At 42.2% G+C, this 13199-nt stretch overlaps 2 protein-coding genes across 2 annotated transcripts; one reads left to right on the top strand and one right to left on the bottom strand.

The window, feature by feature from the left end:
* Positions 1-1194: 1194 nt before the first annotated feature.
* On the bottom strand, positions 1195-6421 carry rrp9 (ribosomal RNA processing 9, U3 small nucleolar RNA binding protein). The gene is made up of 15 exons (XM_028998797.1): positions 6255-6421; positions 6066-6151; positions 5871-5983; positions 5720-5787; positions 4386-4427; positions 4170-4296; positions 3964-4088; positions 3779-3871; positions 3148-3248; positions 2790-2924; positions 2644-2706; positions 2374-2519; positions 2094-2173; positions 1894-1967; positions 1195-1419 (listed from the first exon to the last, which is right to left on the bottom strand). Exons 1-15 carry the CDS (start codon positions 6330-6332, stop codon positions 1329-1331), a joined length of 1422 nt encoding a protein of 473 aa, XP_028854630.1. The 5' UTR covers positions 6333-6421; the 3' UTR covers positions 1195-1328.
* A 901-nt stretch (positions 6422-7322) lies between these two features.
* On the top strand, positions 7323-11425 carry LOC114801058 (probable G-protein coupled receptor). Its single transcript, XM_028999008.1, has 2 exons — positions 7323-7478; positions 9827-11425. The coding sequence occupies exon 2, from the start codon at positions 9894-9896 to the stop codon at positions 11232-11234; it is 1341 nt and encodes a 446-aa protein (XP_028854841.1). The 5' UTR covers positions 7323-7478; positions 9827-9893; the 3' UTR covers positions 11235-11425.
* Positions 11426-13199: the final 1774 nt, after the last annotated feature.

The raw sequence follows: 13199 nt of genomic DNA, 5'->3' as shown, positions 1-13199 counted from the left end.
ATCCAGATGGTTTGGGGTGAGCTGGACCCCAACAAGTGCTAAACACCTCTGGTGTTGAACTCCTTCAAGACTGTTGGAAAAGCATTTCAGGTGACGACCTCTTGAAGCTCATCGAGAGAATGCCAAGAGTGTGCAAAGCAGTAATCAGAGCAAAGAAACTAGAATATAAAACCTGTTTTCAGTTATTTCACCTTTTTTTGTTAAGTATATAACTCCACATGTGTTCATTCATAGTTTCATAGCCTTCAGTGAGAATCTACCAACGTAAATGAAAACAAAGAAAACACATTGAATGAGAAGGTGTGTCCAAACTTTTTGCCTGTACTGTATATGATCAAAAAGGCAAGAGGTTGCAATTGATTGCCACATTACCAGCTAAAACCTACTTCGGTTCATTTGGTACATAATTATTTTCTTTATAAAGAAAATAATTCCCCATTTCCAACCACACGCAAAACATGATTACAGAAAGAGGTCGCTGTTGGGGTCATGGATCAAATTAAGGTTATGCATCAAGCAAATAGGACAAGTTAGGAGACTGCTGCAAGGATGTAGCAAGATAGTTGAGGGCAGTCATGAAGTGCAAGAACAATCTTGGTGGACCATGAAGTGTTACCACATAAAACAGAAACAACGGCATGGGCAGAATTAGTGAAGTCAGCATGAGACATCACTTACGCCATGGAATCCCGACCATAACCTACTGAGAACCACCAGATGGTTCTGCAGAAGACTTGATAATAGAATAATACAAGCCCCGGAATAAAATATATGTTTTGAAACGTCAAAACCTAAAAGTAGTTTTCTCCTCTACAGAAGTGTACACATACAGTCCACCATTCACATTTTGGTTAATATATTATATCATTCCTTGAGACAACACTGAAGATATGACACTAATTAAATACATAGTGTAGTCAGCGTACAGCATGTATAACAGTGTAAATGTGCAGTCCCATCTACATAACTACATCGAAGGGTCATATCATCGGCGTGGTCCCAAGGCAAGATATAATGTTTACAAAAATGAGAGGGGTGTAGTCTGTACAGTGAAAGTCTGTAATTTTGCAACTTCTGAGATTTGTGGCAAGCCCTATCCAAAAACTTAAAGCACGGCAAAGAAAACGAGCATCCAATTACTAAATAAAGTGAACAAAGAAATCTTTTCTTTTAAAATAATGCAAACACCAAGTGTTTTCCACATAATTTTTCTTTTTTCAAAAGCTCACATGTATTTGGTGTCAGTCAAATTAAAAATGAAAAAACATTCCAAAACAGCATCTGCACTAAAACAATAAACATGTATCTATAATTTTGCTCATGAATCCTCAGCGTTCTTCCAGCTCAGGTTCTTGCCTCTTCAGGGGAATAATGCAGAGTCCATTCTTAGCTTCCTTTATCCTCCACCATCGTCCCAGTCTGCAGAAGCACCACAAGCACATTAACGTAAGTCGCAGTTTAACGTAAGTGAACAGCTCCCCCTAGTGACAAATTCCTGAAAGTGTAGCTTTGTAATTAAAAAAATAAATAAATAAATAAATGTGAAGTGATTGTCATTGTGAAATACTGCAGCATAGCAGACGGTGACACAACAAAATGTGTCCTATGCATTTAACCATCACCCTGCTGGTTATGGGGCCGCTTCCTTAACCACTAGGCAACAACTGTCTCTGGTTAACTTTACATGTATGTAAATAAAAGGGATTGGTTCCAAATTATTCAAATATAGCAGATGAACTGCCAAAACAACAATTTTATTTTTATAAAATTATATTCTAAACACCACATGCATGAGAAATCACAAAGCTATCTTTGGATGGATGTAACAAATATTTACTCTTACACATAAGAGACTATGAATGCTCCTCACATCATTCCTAACTGCGTACATACCTGTGCTCCTGGCCAACTCCTGCTACCAAAAACTTTCCTGAACTTGAAAACTTCAAGCAGTTTACAAAGCCGGGCTAAAATAAACGGGACACAAAGTCAAGCGATTTACAACGGCAACACAAGCACCACTGCTGAGAATGATGATAGTCCATATGAGAGTGCGTTGAGTTCTGCCCTGCCAGTACCCACTTCAGACCTACCATAGGGATGGTGAAGAGGGGCTCCAGACTCCGGAAGCCCTGGCCACACCTCCAAAGCTGCAGTCTGGAATTATGGGAACCTGTATAGATAATGCAGAACTGTTACCCTGATGCTACATGTAATAGGTAGTTTGTGTCTCCATGAACAAATGTGTCACTAAGGTTAAGAAACAATGGAAAAATAAACTATATACATTTGGATGTTTACAAGATGACTATTTGCGGTGTAGCTCCTACAGTGTGATCTCATAGAAATATCTTGTAATCATGCCTGAGGCACCTGAGGCCACTGTGTCAGAGTTGTGCAGGGCCGCCACCGAGGACACCCAATATGGCTGCTCCAGACCCACGTCACCATGGGAACCATGGGCCTGCTTTACAGTGACAAGAGGCTTCTTCTTGTTAACAGTCCATAGGGACACAGAGCTGAAAAAAAAAGGGTTCAGAACTCAAATGACCAAGGTTTCACAAATTAGGAGAAAAAAATATATATGGAAAGAGAAAAATTATTTGATGGCCAATAAAAGAAAAGAAATTGTTACAGCCTTACCCATCATCTCCTCCAGCAACCATGTGCTCCTCGTTGATGAGCTGAATACAATCTATTGAGCCCCTTCACAAAACAAATGAAAAATTCTAGAATAAAACAGACTGGAATAATAAATTCATCTGACAACAAGCCAGAGCAGAACTCACTCATGGCCATGAAACACAAGCTGGGACTCCTCAGCAATCTTCCACACCCGCACCGTCCTGTCCCTACCGCCAGCGGTCACACAGCGTTCTCGACTCAGGCAGTCCAGCCCTGTGATGGCATCCTGGTGCCCGAACCTACAGGACAAGAGCAACAACCTAAGTCCAAAGGCAGCTCACACAGGTACTTTACATTTACAGCATTTATCAGAAGTCCTTAACCAGAGCGACTTGCAACCCAACAAAGTTTTCATTCCAACCCACAATGCCTACAACCTGCTACGCTCATTAGGAACATTCCCATGGACCAAATATCATGAGGCACTGATACTAACAGAACTCATGCAGGCTGAATACTCACAAAGTTTCCACGTAAGCATTTTCAGCAACGTTCCACACTTTGATCGAGCGGTCGTGAGAGCAGCTGTACAGATCATGGGTTCCTCTCCTGAATGCCAGGCCCTGAGGAGGAGGTAAGGAGATGTATGCATGTTGACAAATGCCAAAAAATATCTAGCTTCATTGGATCATATATGTACTAGAGGTGTGATGTATAAACTAATATATGTACTTGACGTGAGAACCTTACGATTCGATTACGTTTATCAGTGCCTTGATATTGATGCATCACGATGCGGCCCATACATTTTGTAAATGGTTATGATGTTTTCAAATACAAGAATTAAGGTCTCGATGTAACTTTTCAAAATGTCTAATTTCGCTGCAGTGACAGAAGGTAAAGAATTGAACTGACATGTCAGTTTTTCAGTATTTTATCTATTTAGTCACACCAAGCAATATCATTATGATCAATCACGGCAATATCGGCCATGTCTGATGCATCGATTATACGATTAATTTCAACAGCCCTAATACGTACACATCTTAATGAAAACCAGACTCAATTATTCATGTTATAATCTAGCTATTGGTCTATATGAGAACATGCAGGCAGTATAAATTATGGAGAAGAATAAGAAAAAATTACCCACCGACACTGCATCTCTGTGCCCTGTAAACTTGTAAAGATGTTGAAGTGTTGCCGCCTCCCAAATCATAATCAGTTTATTCTTGTCCCCAGTAGCCTGCAAAATAATCCACAAGCAGCATAAGCATGTATGTACACTGTGTTACTAGATCACAGCCTCATGTCAAGTAAAAAAAAAAAAATTCTTACCAAATATTTACCATCTGATGATATAGCCATACATAGGATATGAGCCGTGTGCCCGACATGGTGGTGCTCTGTTCCCTTTCTCACACCAGGGATTTTGTGGAGTTTCTGTCCAGTTTCCATGTCCCCTAAATATACAAAAATTCAAAGTCGTTTGGTGAAGCTTGTCAGGTAGATTACTCCTATAAAAAGTTGTCCGTCTGCCTCACATTTGATGATGCAACAGTCTTTAGCTGCTGAGAAGATGTACTTGTCATCAGGCGAAATGACCAGGCAGGTGACAGGAAGTTTGTGTCCCCTTAACAGCCTGAATTCGGATTCTTCCGGAGGCAGGAGCTAAAAAGCAGTGCGGGAAATGACTGGTGTTCTACACGTCTGGTCAATGTGATGTTCGGCCTGTTAAAGCGTGATGTATGGGTACTTACATCTTTGGCTATTAATCGTTGAAGCTTTCCTTTCTGTTCAAGCTGTGGGTGTAAAAAAATTTTAAAAGTCGAGTTAAACAAAAGTCTGAGTCGAAGAAATGCCAGAAAGAAGCACTCAAGGAGAAAATAATGGGTTGCTGTGAGATTTTACAGCATACGTGCATTTTACCACGACATTATATAGACAGATAGGGAAACTCAGTGTTTACATTTCAAAATTATACAAAAAGGCTATGAAATTGGTTAATAACTTAGAACCTTTTGTCCTACTTAGTGTCCCAACCTTTCTAGACTACTTAGAAGCAGAGCTGGAACACGCTGTGGTATCCTAACCCTCTTGAGCATTATTTGAACAATTTTGAACTGCAAAACTTAGTGTGAGTGACCATAATAACACTTAATAACACCATAATAACACACAAAGTAGGTCTTTGCTACAAAGATGTTTCAAAGCAACTCAAGGGGTCAGTAAAGTATTTTTTGTGTCATTGTGATGCACAGCACCTCTGCATTTAACCTTCACCCTTGGTGAACAGTACACAGGGGAGTAGTGTGTGGGGACGATGCCATGATCAAGGGAACCTCAGTGCCATTTTTGCAGTTTGGGATTTGAGCAGATTACGAGTCCACTTTATCACACGGAAAGCCACCTCTACAGTCTCCTTCACAGTCAAAAGTGACTCTGTACAGAGTAATAGGAAACCTGAAGCAAATCGGCCACCACAGCATTCTGCAGTGCCGTCTGGTATGCACCAAACTGGTCAGGGGGTTCATCCCACAGCAAGATGGTGACCCATATCAGTTCAAGATATGCTACCTTACGAAAAAAAGAACAAGACAGCGAGCTTGCGATCATTTAGTGACCAGCAGTCTCCAGACGTAAACCCCATCTAGCTGGTTTGGATAAACTGGACTGAAACTAAATCAAAAAAGCAACCTACAAGTGGCCGAAATTTATGTAGAAAGAATTCCACAAGTGTGTTAAGCAGCTATATCTACCTAAGGTGGCTACAAAATGTGTCCTCTGCTTTTAACAATCACCCTTGGTGAGCAGTGGGCAGCAATGACAGGCGCCCGGGGAGCAGTGTGTGGGGACGGAGCTTTGCTCAGTGGCACCTCAGCGGATCGGGATTTGAACCGGCAACCTTCTGATTACGGGGCCGCTTCCTCAACCGCTAGGCCACCACTGCCCCACAACTGCCACCCAGCAGCAACACATCAACGTTCAGCTTGTACTTTTGTGTAGTCATTAGTTCTTGACCATCACAGATTCATCAGTGTTGTGACATCATCAACATCACAGGCAACATACTGATACTGTATCACATCCCTACCACATCCTCCTGAAGACGTCCAGCAACCAGGTCCGCCTCAAAAGACTCCTCCTCTGCCCGCTTTTCTTCTGATCAAATGAACATTAAAAATGTTATTAGTTTTGTTAGTTTAATGTCATCGATGTTTTACTGCATCGTGCATGGATTCTACCTTCTTCCCTCAGCTGGTCAAGGTAGATCTTGGCCAAGCGAAGCTTCTTCTCTTGTGCGGTCTCCTCGATCTCCTCCTCTTCATCCTCTCTCCGTTTCTTATTAACGACGGGACTGGGAGGAAATTTAAAAAGCGACTTTTAATGGAAGGATAGCGGCCACGGGATTATAACGCACAGCGGGGTTTTCCTCTTACCTTTCGGTCTCAGAGTCGCTGGAAATTTCTTCATTAAGACGCTTGTCCTGTCTGCTTTTGCGCCGTTTGCCACCGTCGCCATCATTCTATCCCACAAACAGAAAAAGAGCGTCACATGGCTAGTTAAGAGCTCATGTTTGCTGAAACAGAGTTCCGATTTGGCTAATTTGAACTTATACTCATCCTCACCTTTCCTGCTGCACTCAGTGAACTGGCCTTTGTTTGCGAAACTTTCACGCTTCCCTTTTTCTTTATAAAGAAGGACATGACGAGCGAAGTGCGTCTACTTAACGAGTTAGCAGATCGTCCTCACCGCCCAGCCTCGCGCATCTCTGCTCCACGTGTGTTCCTCGCAACCAAACTAACAGGCGCTCTGCAGCGCGAGGCCCGACGCTCATTGGACCGATTCCACAAGTCACGCCCAAAGACCACGAAGTCCCGCCTATTATGGAAGCGGAGTGACATTATTGGACGTAAAGCAGGAAACTCAATGCGCGAGGTTGGTTGAGAATAATACGTATCGCTTTTTAAACTGTTCGCGGAAGTCTAATTGATTTGGCTGTATGTTTTACATCCAGGACGCCTAGAAATCACACAAACGGTTACCAAAAAATATTAATATTAAAAAAAATATAATAACAATTACAATGGGTAAATCCTTCCTAATTTGGAACATTTACCTTCTGCTAAATGTGGGGCAGTGGTGGCCTAGTGGTTAAGTGGTTAATCAGTGGTTAATCAGAAGGTTGCCAGTTCGAATCCCGATCCACCATGGTGCCACTGAGGTGCCACTGAGCAAAGCACCGTCCCCACACACTGCTCCCCGGGCGCCTGTCATGGCTGCCCACTGCTCACTCAGGGTGATGGGTTAAATGCAGAGGATAAATTTCACTGTGTGCACCGTGTGCTGTGCTGCTGTGTATCACATGTGACAATCCCTTCACTTAAATACAAATGGTTGTCAATAGTATCGGTGGGTGATTTACATTTTGCCACCAGGTGGCATAATACCAAGTCAATGAAGCCTACATTCTCACTGGAGAGCAGATGGAAGTATCAGTAGTCCTGACATTCAATCAAATATTATTGTCTGTACTGAAATTACACAAGGAATAAACAAAATATGTAAAAGAAAAAAAAAAGAAAGAGCTGCAGAGAGGAGGATGGACCGTCACAGCAAAGGGACCCGATTGTGACTCCGCCTGCTGTGAGGGCATCACATTATCCTCCTCTACACACCAGCTGTACTCTGCCAGAACTGGCCACTGCCTCACTGTCTCAGTCAGACACTGGCCGAGTGCTTTCGGCTCGCATCTCCCCGACTCACGGTCATCAAGTAAGGGATCAAAGTCAGGAGCCCTGAAACAGAGGGAGCACTTCTGCCCAGAATCTGCTCCGACGCACCCTCTTCAGGTAGGACAAAATTCCACAATACGTAAAAGTGGCCACTATTGTTTAGATCCCAAAATCCAGAATTTGCTAACCAAATGGATTAGAAAATATGAATAATTCTGATGATTAATAATATCTGCTAAATCACTTATCTCACTGATCTTGCCAATCTGATCTCAGGGCCTAGAAAAGATGAGTGTGTGTGTGTGTCTGTGGGTATATATATGCATAAATAGTTTTATAAAATCTTGTTTTAAAACTGATTGTACATGGCGATCTGCTGTCTTATTTCTACAGTTTGACCGAAACTCCTGTACAAAAGTATTGAGTTTTCTTTATTATTCAGTATTCATTTACATTCATTTTCAACATTTAGAAGTCTAGTCTAGTATAGCCCAAGATGTAAATGTATTTTCTATTGTAATTTATTCCTTGTAATATGGACAGAATTTATCATTTTTAGATCAAAATAAATGGGTCAACATCTAAATCTAAGACATAACAAATGAATTTCATCTGTCTATTATTATGTAATATTTAAATTTTTTAACCAATCATCTTGTAATAGATCTAAAAAGTGCAATATGTTGTGAGGTTTGGTCTGACTGTGAATAAAATGAAAGCGGTCTTATGTAACACACGAAAAAGGGGAGACAAAAAAAAAAAAACACACTCATGCTTGTAAAATCCTGTTATCAAATACATTGCCTGTCCAAAAAAAATTTCACCTTCTGAATTTAATAAAGCTGATAGGTAAGAGGATAATTCCTGCACAGATGATTATATTCCAGCTGGTAAGAAGTTTTTTTAACCTGAACTGATTTCATTTCTTAAACCACCATGTTGGAAAACGCATCCAGTGTTCATGGAAAAGATGTTTCAAATATGGTCAGATGCAGCAGTCAATCAAAGGAAGCGCCTAAGGGGATTTCTGAAACTACTCAAACTAAGAACTGTACAATGCATTATTAAAAGCTGAAAAAAAGCTTCTTTGCAGAAGAAATGTGGTCAAAAAAACTATCACTGAAATCAAATCATAAAAAATCAACAGCTGATCTCAAGGCTACGTTCAACAGTGACAGCACAAGCATTTCCACACGCGCAACGTGAAGGGAATGAACACGGCTGTGTAGCTTTGTGCAGTGGCCCGACTGTCCAGTCATTTCTATTTCTTGGTGAAAAGTGAATGAAACTCTGTGAAGAAATACATGTAGTGCAACACTATAGAAACTCAAACATGGAATTAGGACATGACTAGGATTATTTTATACATAAAATACCAAGAATAAAAAAAATTAGCAGAATGCGCATTTCAATAATTTTTTTTAAATTAACTACCTTTTACTGATGACACACTAGTTGGGGCAGTGGGGGCCTAGCTGTTAAGGAACCCAGTATCCAGAAGTTTGCCGGATCGAATCCCGATCCTCCAAGGTGCCACTGAGGTGCCACTGAGCAAAGCACCGTCCCCACACACTGCTCCCCGGGCGCCTGTCATGGCTGCCCACTGCTCACCAAGGGTGATGGTTAAATACAGAGGTCACATTTCAGTGTGTTACCATGTGCTGTGCTGCTGTGTATCACAATGATAAACACTTTCACTTTTACATTCATACACAAACTGTGAAAAGTTTCTGCCTGTTAATAAAAAACCTTTTCCCCAGACCTGTAGATTGTGCTTCAGACAACCAAACTGTTCGTGCTTTCAAAAATTGACATTCAGGCATGTTAAAGACTTTTGTAACTCATGTGACAGTAACTACTTTAAATCTCTGTGAAAATATCAAGCAGAACAATTAAGAAAAGTTGTCTGTCAGCATCAGTCCACCCTGCTGGATGTGGAGGTGACAGAGGTAAAGCAATGCCAATGTGGTATGTGGCCCAGTGCAGCTGCACACTCACAAGACAGCTCATTATGCCCCCTCTTCAAAAGGTTTGCACCATGAATTATTCCCATTGATCAGATCTTCCGTTCCGCGAGTGCTCGCAGTTGCTAAAAAAGAAAGCGTGCAGAACTGGTCTTCCATTCAAATCCATTCACGGTGCACATTCTGTGGTTTGATTGATAACAAAAAGGTAATGAAGAGCTTTTGTTTTATCTCCTCAAAATTTGCATTGTAAATTGAAATCCCTGTCACTTTAGATTTGAATGATGCCACAATGAATCTTCGAGCTGTCCATTCACGCACGTCCCTTATCCCTCAGAGACGAAAACTTCATTCCTACAAAATGCCACTAAATATTTTGCTTTTATTAAATCAATGCAGTTGAAATATTTAAGAATGTTGTTATCTAACAATGATGATATTAATGTTTAAAGCAAATATGGACATATAATTTTCTGTTTTTTGTCTCTATATTTGTCACAGGAAAGTCTGTTCAAGTAAACAACACAGAATGGCAGATTATGGAAGATTTGGGCGTTTCTTATAAGCCATGGAGGACTTTGCTTCTTCTACATTGGCTCCTGACCTCAACCACACCATGCCAAACATCTCACTCACCCATGATGCTTCTTTGCAGCTAATTCCTAGCATGCACCTGGGCACTGCTGTTGCCCCTCAGTCACGACTGAAGGACCTAGCTGGCGTGGTCTGCATGGTGACGGTAAATGCGGTGGCACTGCTGGCCAACACGGCCGTGTTGGTGGTGGTGGTGAGGGCACCCCACCTGCGCAGGCTGGTATTTGTGGGACATCTGTGTGCCGTGGACCTGCTGTGTGCCACACTCCTCATGCCACTGGGTGTGTTGAGCAGCTCTCCGTTGTTCTCCAGTGTCCTCTTCTCCTCCCTGGAATGCCGTCTCTACGCCTTCCTGCATGGGGCCCTTGTCCCTGCCTCCATATTTACAATCACTGCAATTAGCATAGAATGCTATTATTACATTGTACACCCCATGCGCTACGAGGCTAAAATGACCACCCGTATGGCGACCACCACCCTGCTTCTGGTGTGGCTGGTTTCTGTCCTGTTGGGCCTGGCCACTATGTTGGGGTGGCCGCCACATGTCCGCCGGGGCTCCGTCAGCGCCTCCCTCTGCCCTCTGCATTGGCGTCACAGTAGGCATCGGTCAGCCTTTACTCTGCTCTTTACCAGCATCTGCTTCTGTCTGCCCGCTGCCGTGATTCTGGCTGTCTATGGGAACGTCTACAAGGTGGCCAGAGTGGCGGCTCGGCACCAAAATGGCCCGCTGCCTAGCTGGTCCTCTACAAGGACCACTGTGACAAGACCACTCCGCTCTGATTCAGTCAACAGCCAGATCACAATCATCACCACAATGACCTGTGCCAGAAGCAGGTGGAGACATGGTGGAGCCTCTCGCAGAAAGAGGCATTTGGGTGGAGGAAAGGCAGCGGTGACGTTGGCTGTCATTGTGGGCCAGTTCCTGCTTTGCTGGATGCCATATTTTGCATTTCACCTCCATCTGTCTTTAGGTTCCTCCCACAGCATGGTGGACGAGGCTGTTGGGCCGGTCACATGGCTGGCATACTCCTCCTTTGCCATAAACCCATTTTTCTATGGACTTCTAAATCGGCAGATCCGTGAAGAGCTGTGTAAACTTCTGTGCTGTTGCCGCTGGCAATGCTCCACTGCGTGGCCGGTTAGGCCTGAGGCAGCAAATCATGATGGCATGGCCCCTGAGGAGTTCTTGCAGATCCTACAGAGGAATAGTGATGTAGGAAGAACACCCTGCAGCTGTAACACTTCTGCTTCCAAGAGTGTTCTGGACCAAACATCTTTGAGGATCCCTGGACTGATCCCTGAGGAACTCCCATAAAAGATATGTCAGTATATAAAAAGACAATATACAGCTAAACAATAGCTAAATAGTTATTTAGTTTTCTTCAGTTTAAATAAATATTGTTGTTCAACAATAAAATCATTGAATAATCGTGACTTTTTGGGTATAATACATGTTGAAAATACAACATTGCTTAAAAAGTTAGGGTTTATATTGTTTTTTAAATTAAGTTGAGACATGCTGCTGGGTCTCATGCTGCATTTAATTACTTTACATTGGGTCAGTTTCTGGTTCATGAATTAAGTCTAGTCCTAGACTAAAAGCTGTTTTGTCTAGGACTTGTAGTCTGGACTATAGGCAACTGACTAATTGTGACTTCTTAAGACTAAACACATGTGTTTGTGTCCTCTGTAAGAGCTCCGTTTTGTTGTCTTGATGATGGTTGACATGGTTGGCTCTTCTCTGTTCTTGTAATGCAAATGCAGTTCATCGTTAGCCTCATTTTAAAAAAAAAAAAACAATATCACAATTATGGTGTTCATTTAACAGATACGTTTATGGCAAAAATTGCTAGCAAGTAGTAATGAGTTTAAATAAAGTTTCTATAAAGTGAGTTTCTATAAAGTGGGGTTTAGCTGCTCTGATGGGGGGCACCATCTGGGAGCTGCTACAGACAAGGGTACAGGGATCATTCCAGGCAACATTCTGATGAGGAACGCAGCAGTTTGGATGAATATATAAGCCTTCATCAGTTCAGGTAGGTGTTTGGGGATCAAATGTCATTGCTAGGAGATCCACGAGAAGAGTATTTCAGTAGTTGCCTCGAATTGACTCGCCTGGAGTTGAATCTGGCTGCATTTCAGCTGGGTCAGCCTTTGTGTGCCACTCTTATAAGCAATGCCAAAAACCAAAAACCAAAAAAAAAAATTAAGACTCATATTCCATGTATGACAAATTGATATACAGTGTCTAAACTAACAACTGTGTAGCAATCTCAGCAGCAATATAGTTTATTTTCTGCAGAAATAATTCAAATAAACCTAGTGATCTCAACTTGACTCATGGTGAGGTCACATATTCTGCTTTAGTAAGACAAATACATCAATCTCTTGAAGCATGAGACACATAAAAGGGCAAGCGCTGGTGCCAGGCCTGGTTTAGTGTGAAGTGTCTTGAAAATGCCCTGCACACAGCTACCGCACCACTGCCACAGATATTTGCTGGGCCGTTCGCAGCAGATGGGCGGTGACCACCATGCCATGCGGTGTTTGCACTACGCAGCTCATCCTCTCATCTCCATGCGTGACCTCTGTGCCGTTGCACATTTATAAAAAGACTTAAGACCATTACGGGGCCGGTTATGTAAGAGGGAAAATCGCCCCTGAAACAGCTGGAAAACAGCATAACTAAAGCCCTTGCACTCACAGCTTAATCGCCCGCACGCCTCCCAAGCCCCAAACCCATAGCCCTTTCAGCCAAAGAGTCATTATAATTATCATTATGGGCCAAGCCGGCACACCTGCACACTGAGAGCTACGGCGCAGACCCTGAAGAGGCTTTTCAGCCGGATACTACATGATGCTATTTTTGGAGTGACAGTTCCGGTGGGTTACGAGTGACCTGGACATGCAGATTAGTTTTAAGGGATCAAGCTGAGAGGAACGTAACAAAATTCCAAAAGAACATCCATCACTCCCCTACATGGGCAGCTTATGACACATACACACACACACGCACACACACATACTGCAAAATTTCAATGATTTAAATACACATGCTGTGAATATTTAATGAGAGCTCTGAATATGTTTATTAATCTCAACTGAGGCTTGAGATTTAAAAAATCATACAAGTATGATACTAATGTTACTAATGATACTAACGATCTTTGAGTAGGTTTGTATAAAATAACTTACTTGACAGCAAAAAAAGATCCTGCAACATTACGTCATAACATACTTCTGTTATGAATTATGCAACCTGGATGGCAAAGTTCAAAAT

This window comes from Denticeps clupeoides, chromosome 12 (assembly GCF_900700375.1).
Source record: "Denticeps clupeoides chromosome 12, fDenClu1.1, whole genome shotgun sequence".
In the NCBI taxonomy this organism is placed as follows: Eukaryota; Metazoa; Chordata; class Actinopteri; order Clupeiformes; family Denticipitidae; genus Denticeps; species Denticeps clupeoides.
The sequence above is the reverse complement of the archived record's forward strand: the minus strand, read 5'-3'. Positions and strand labels throughout refer to the sequence as shown.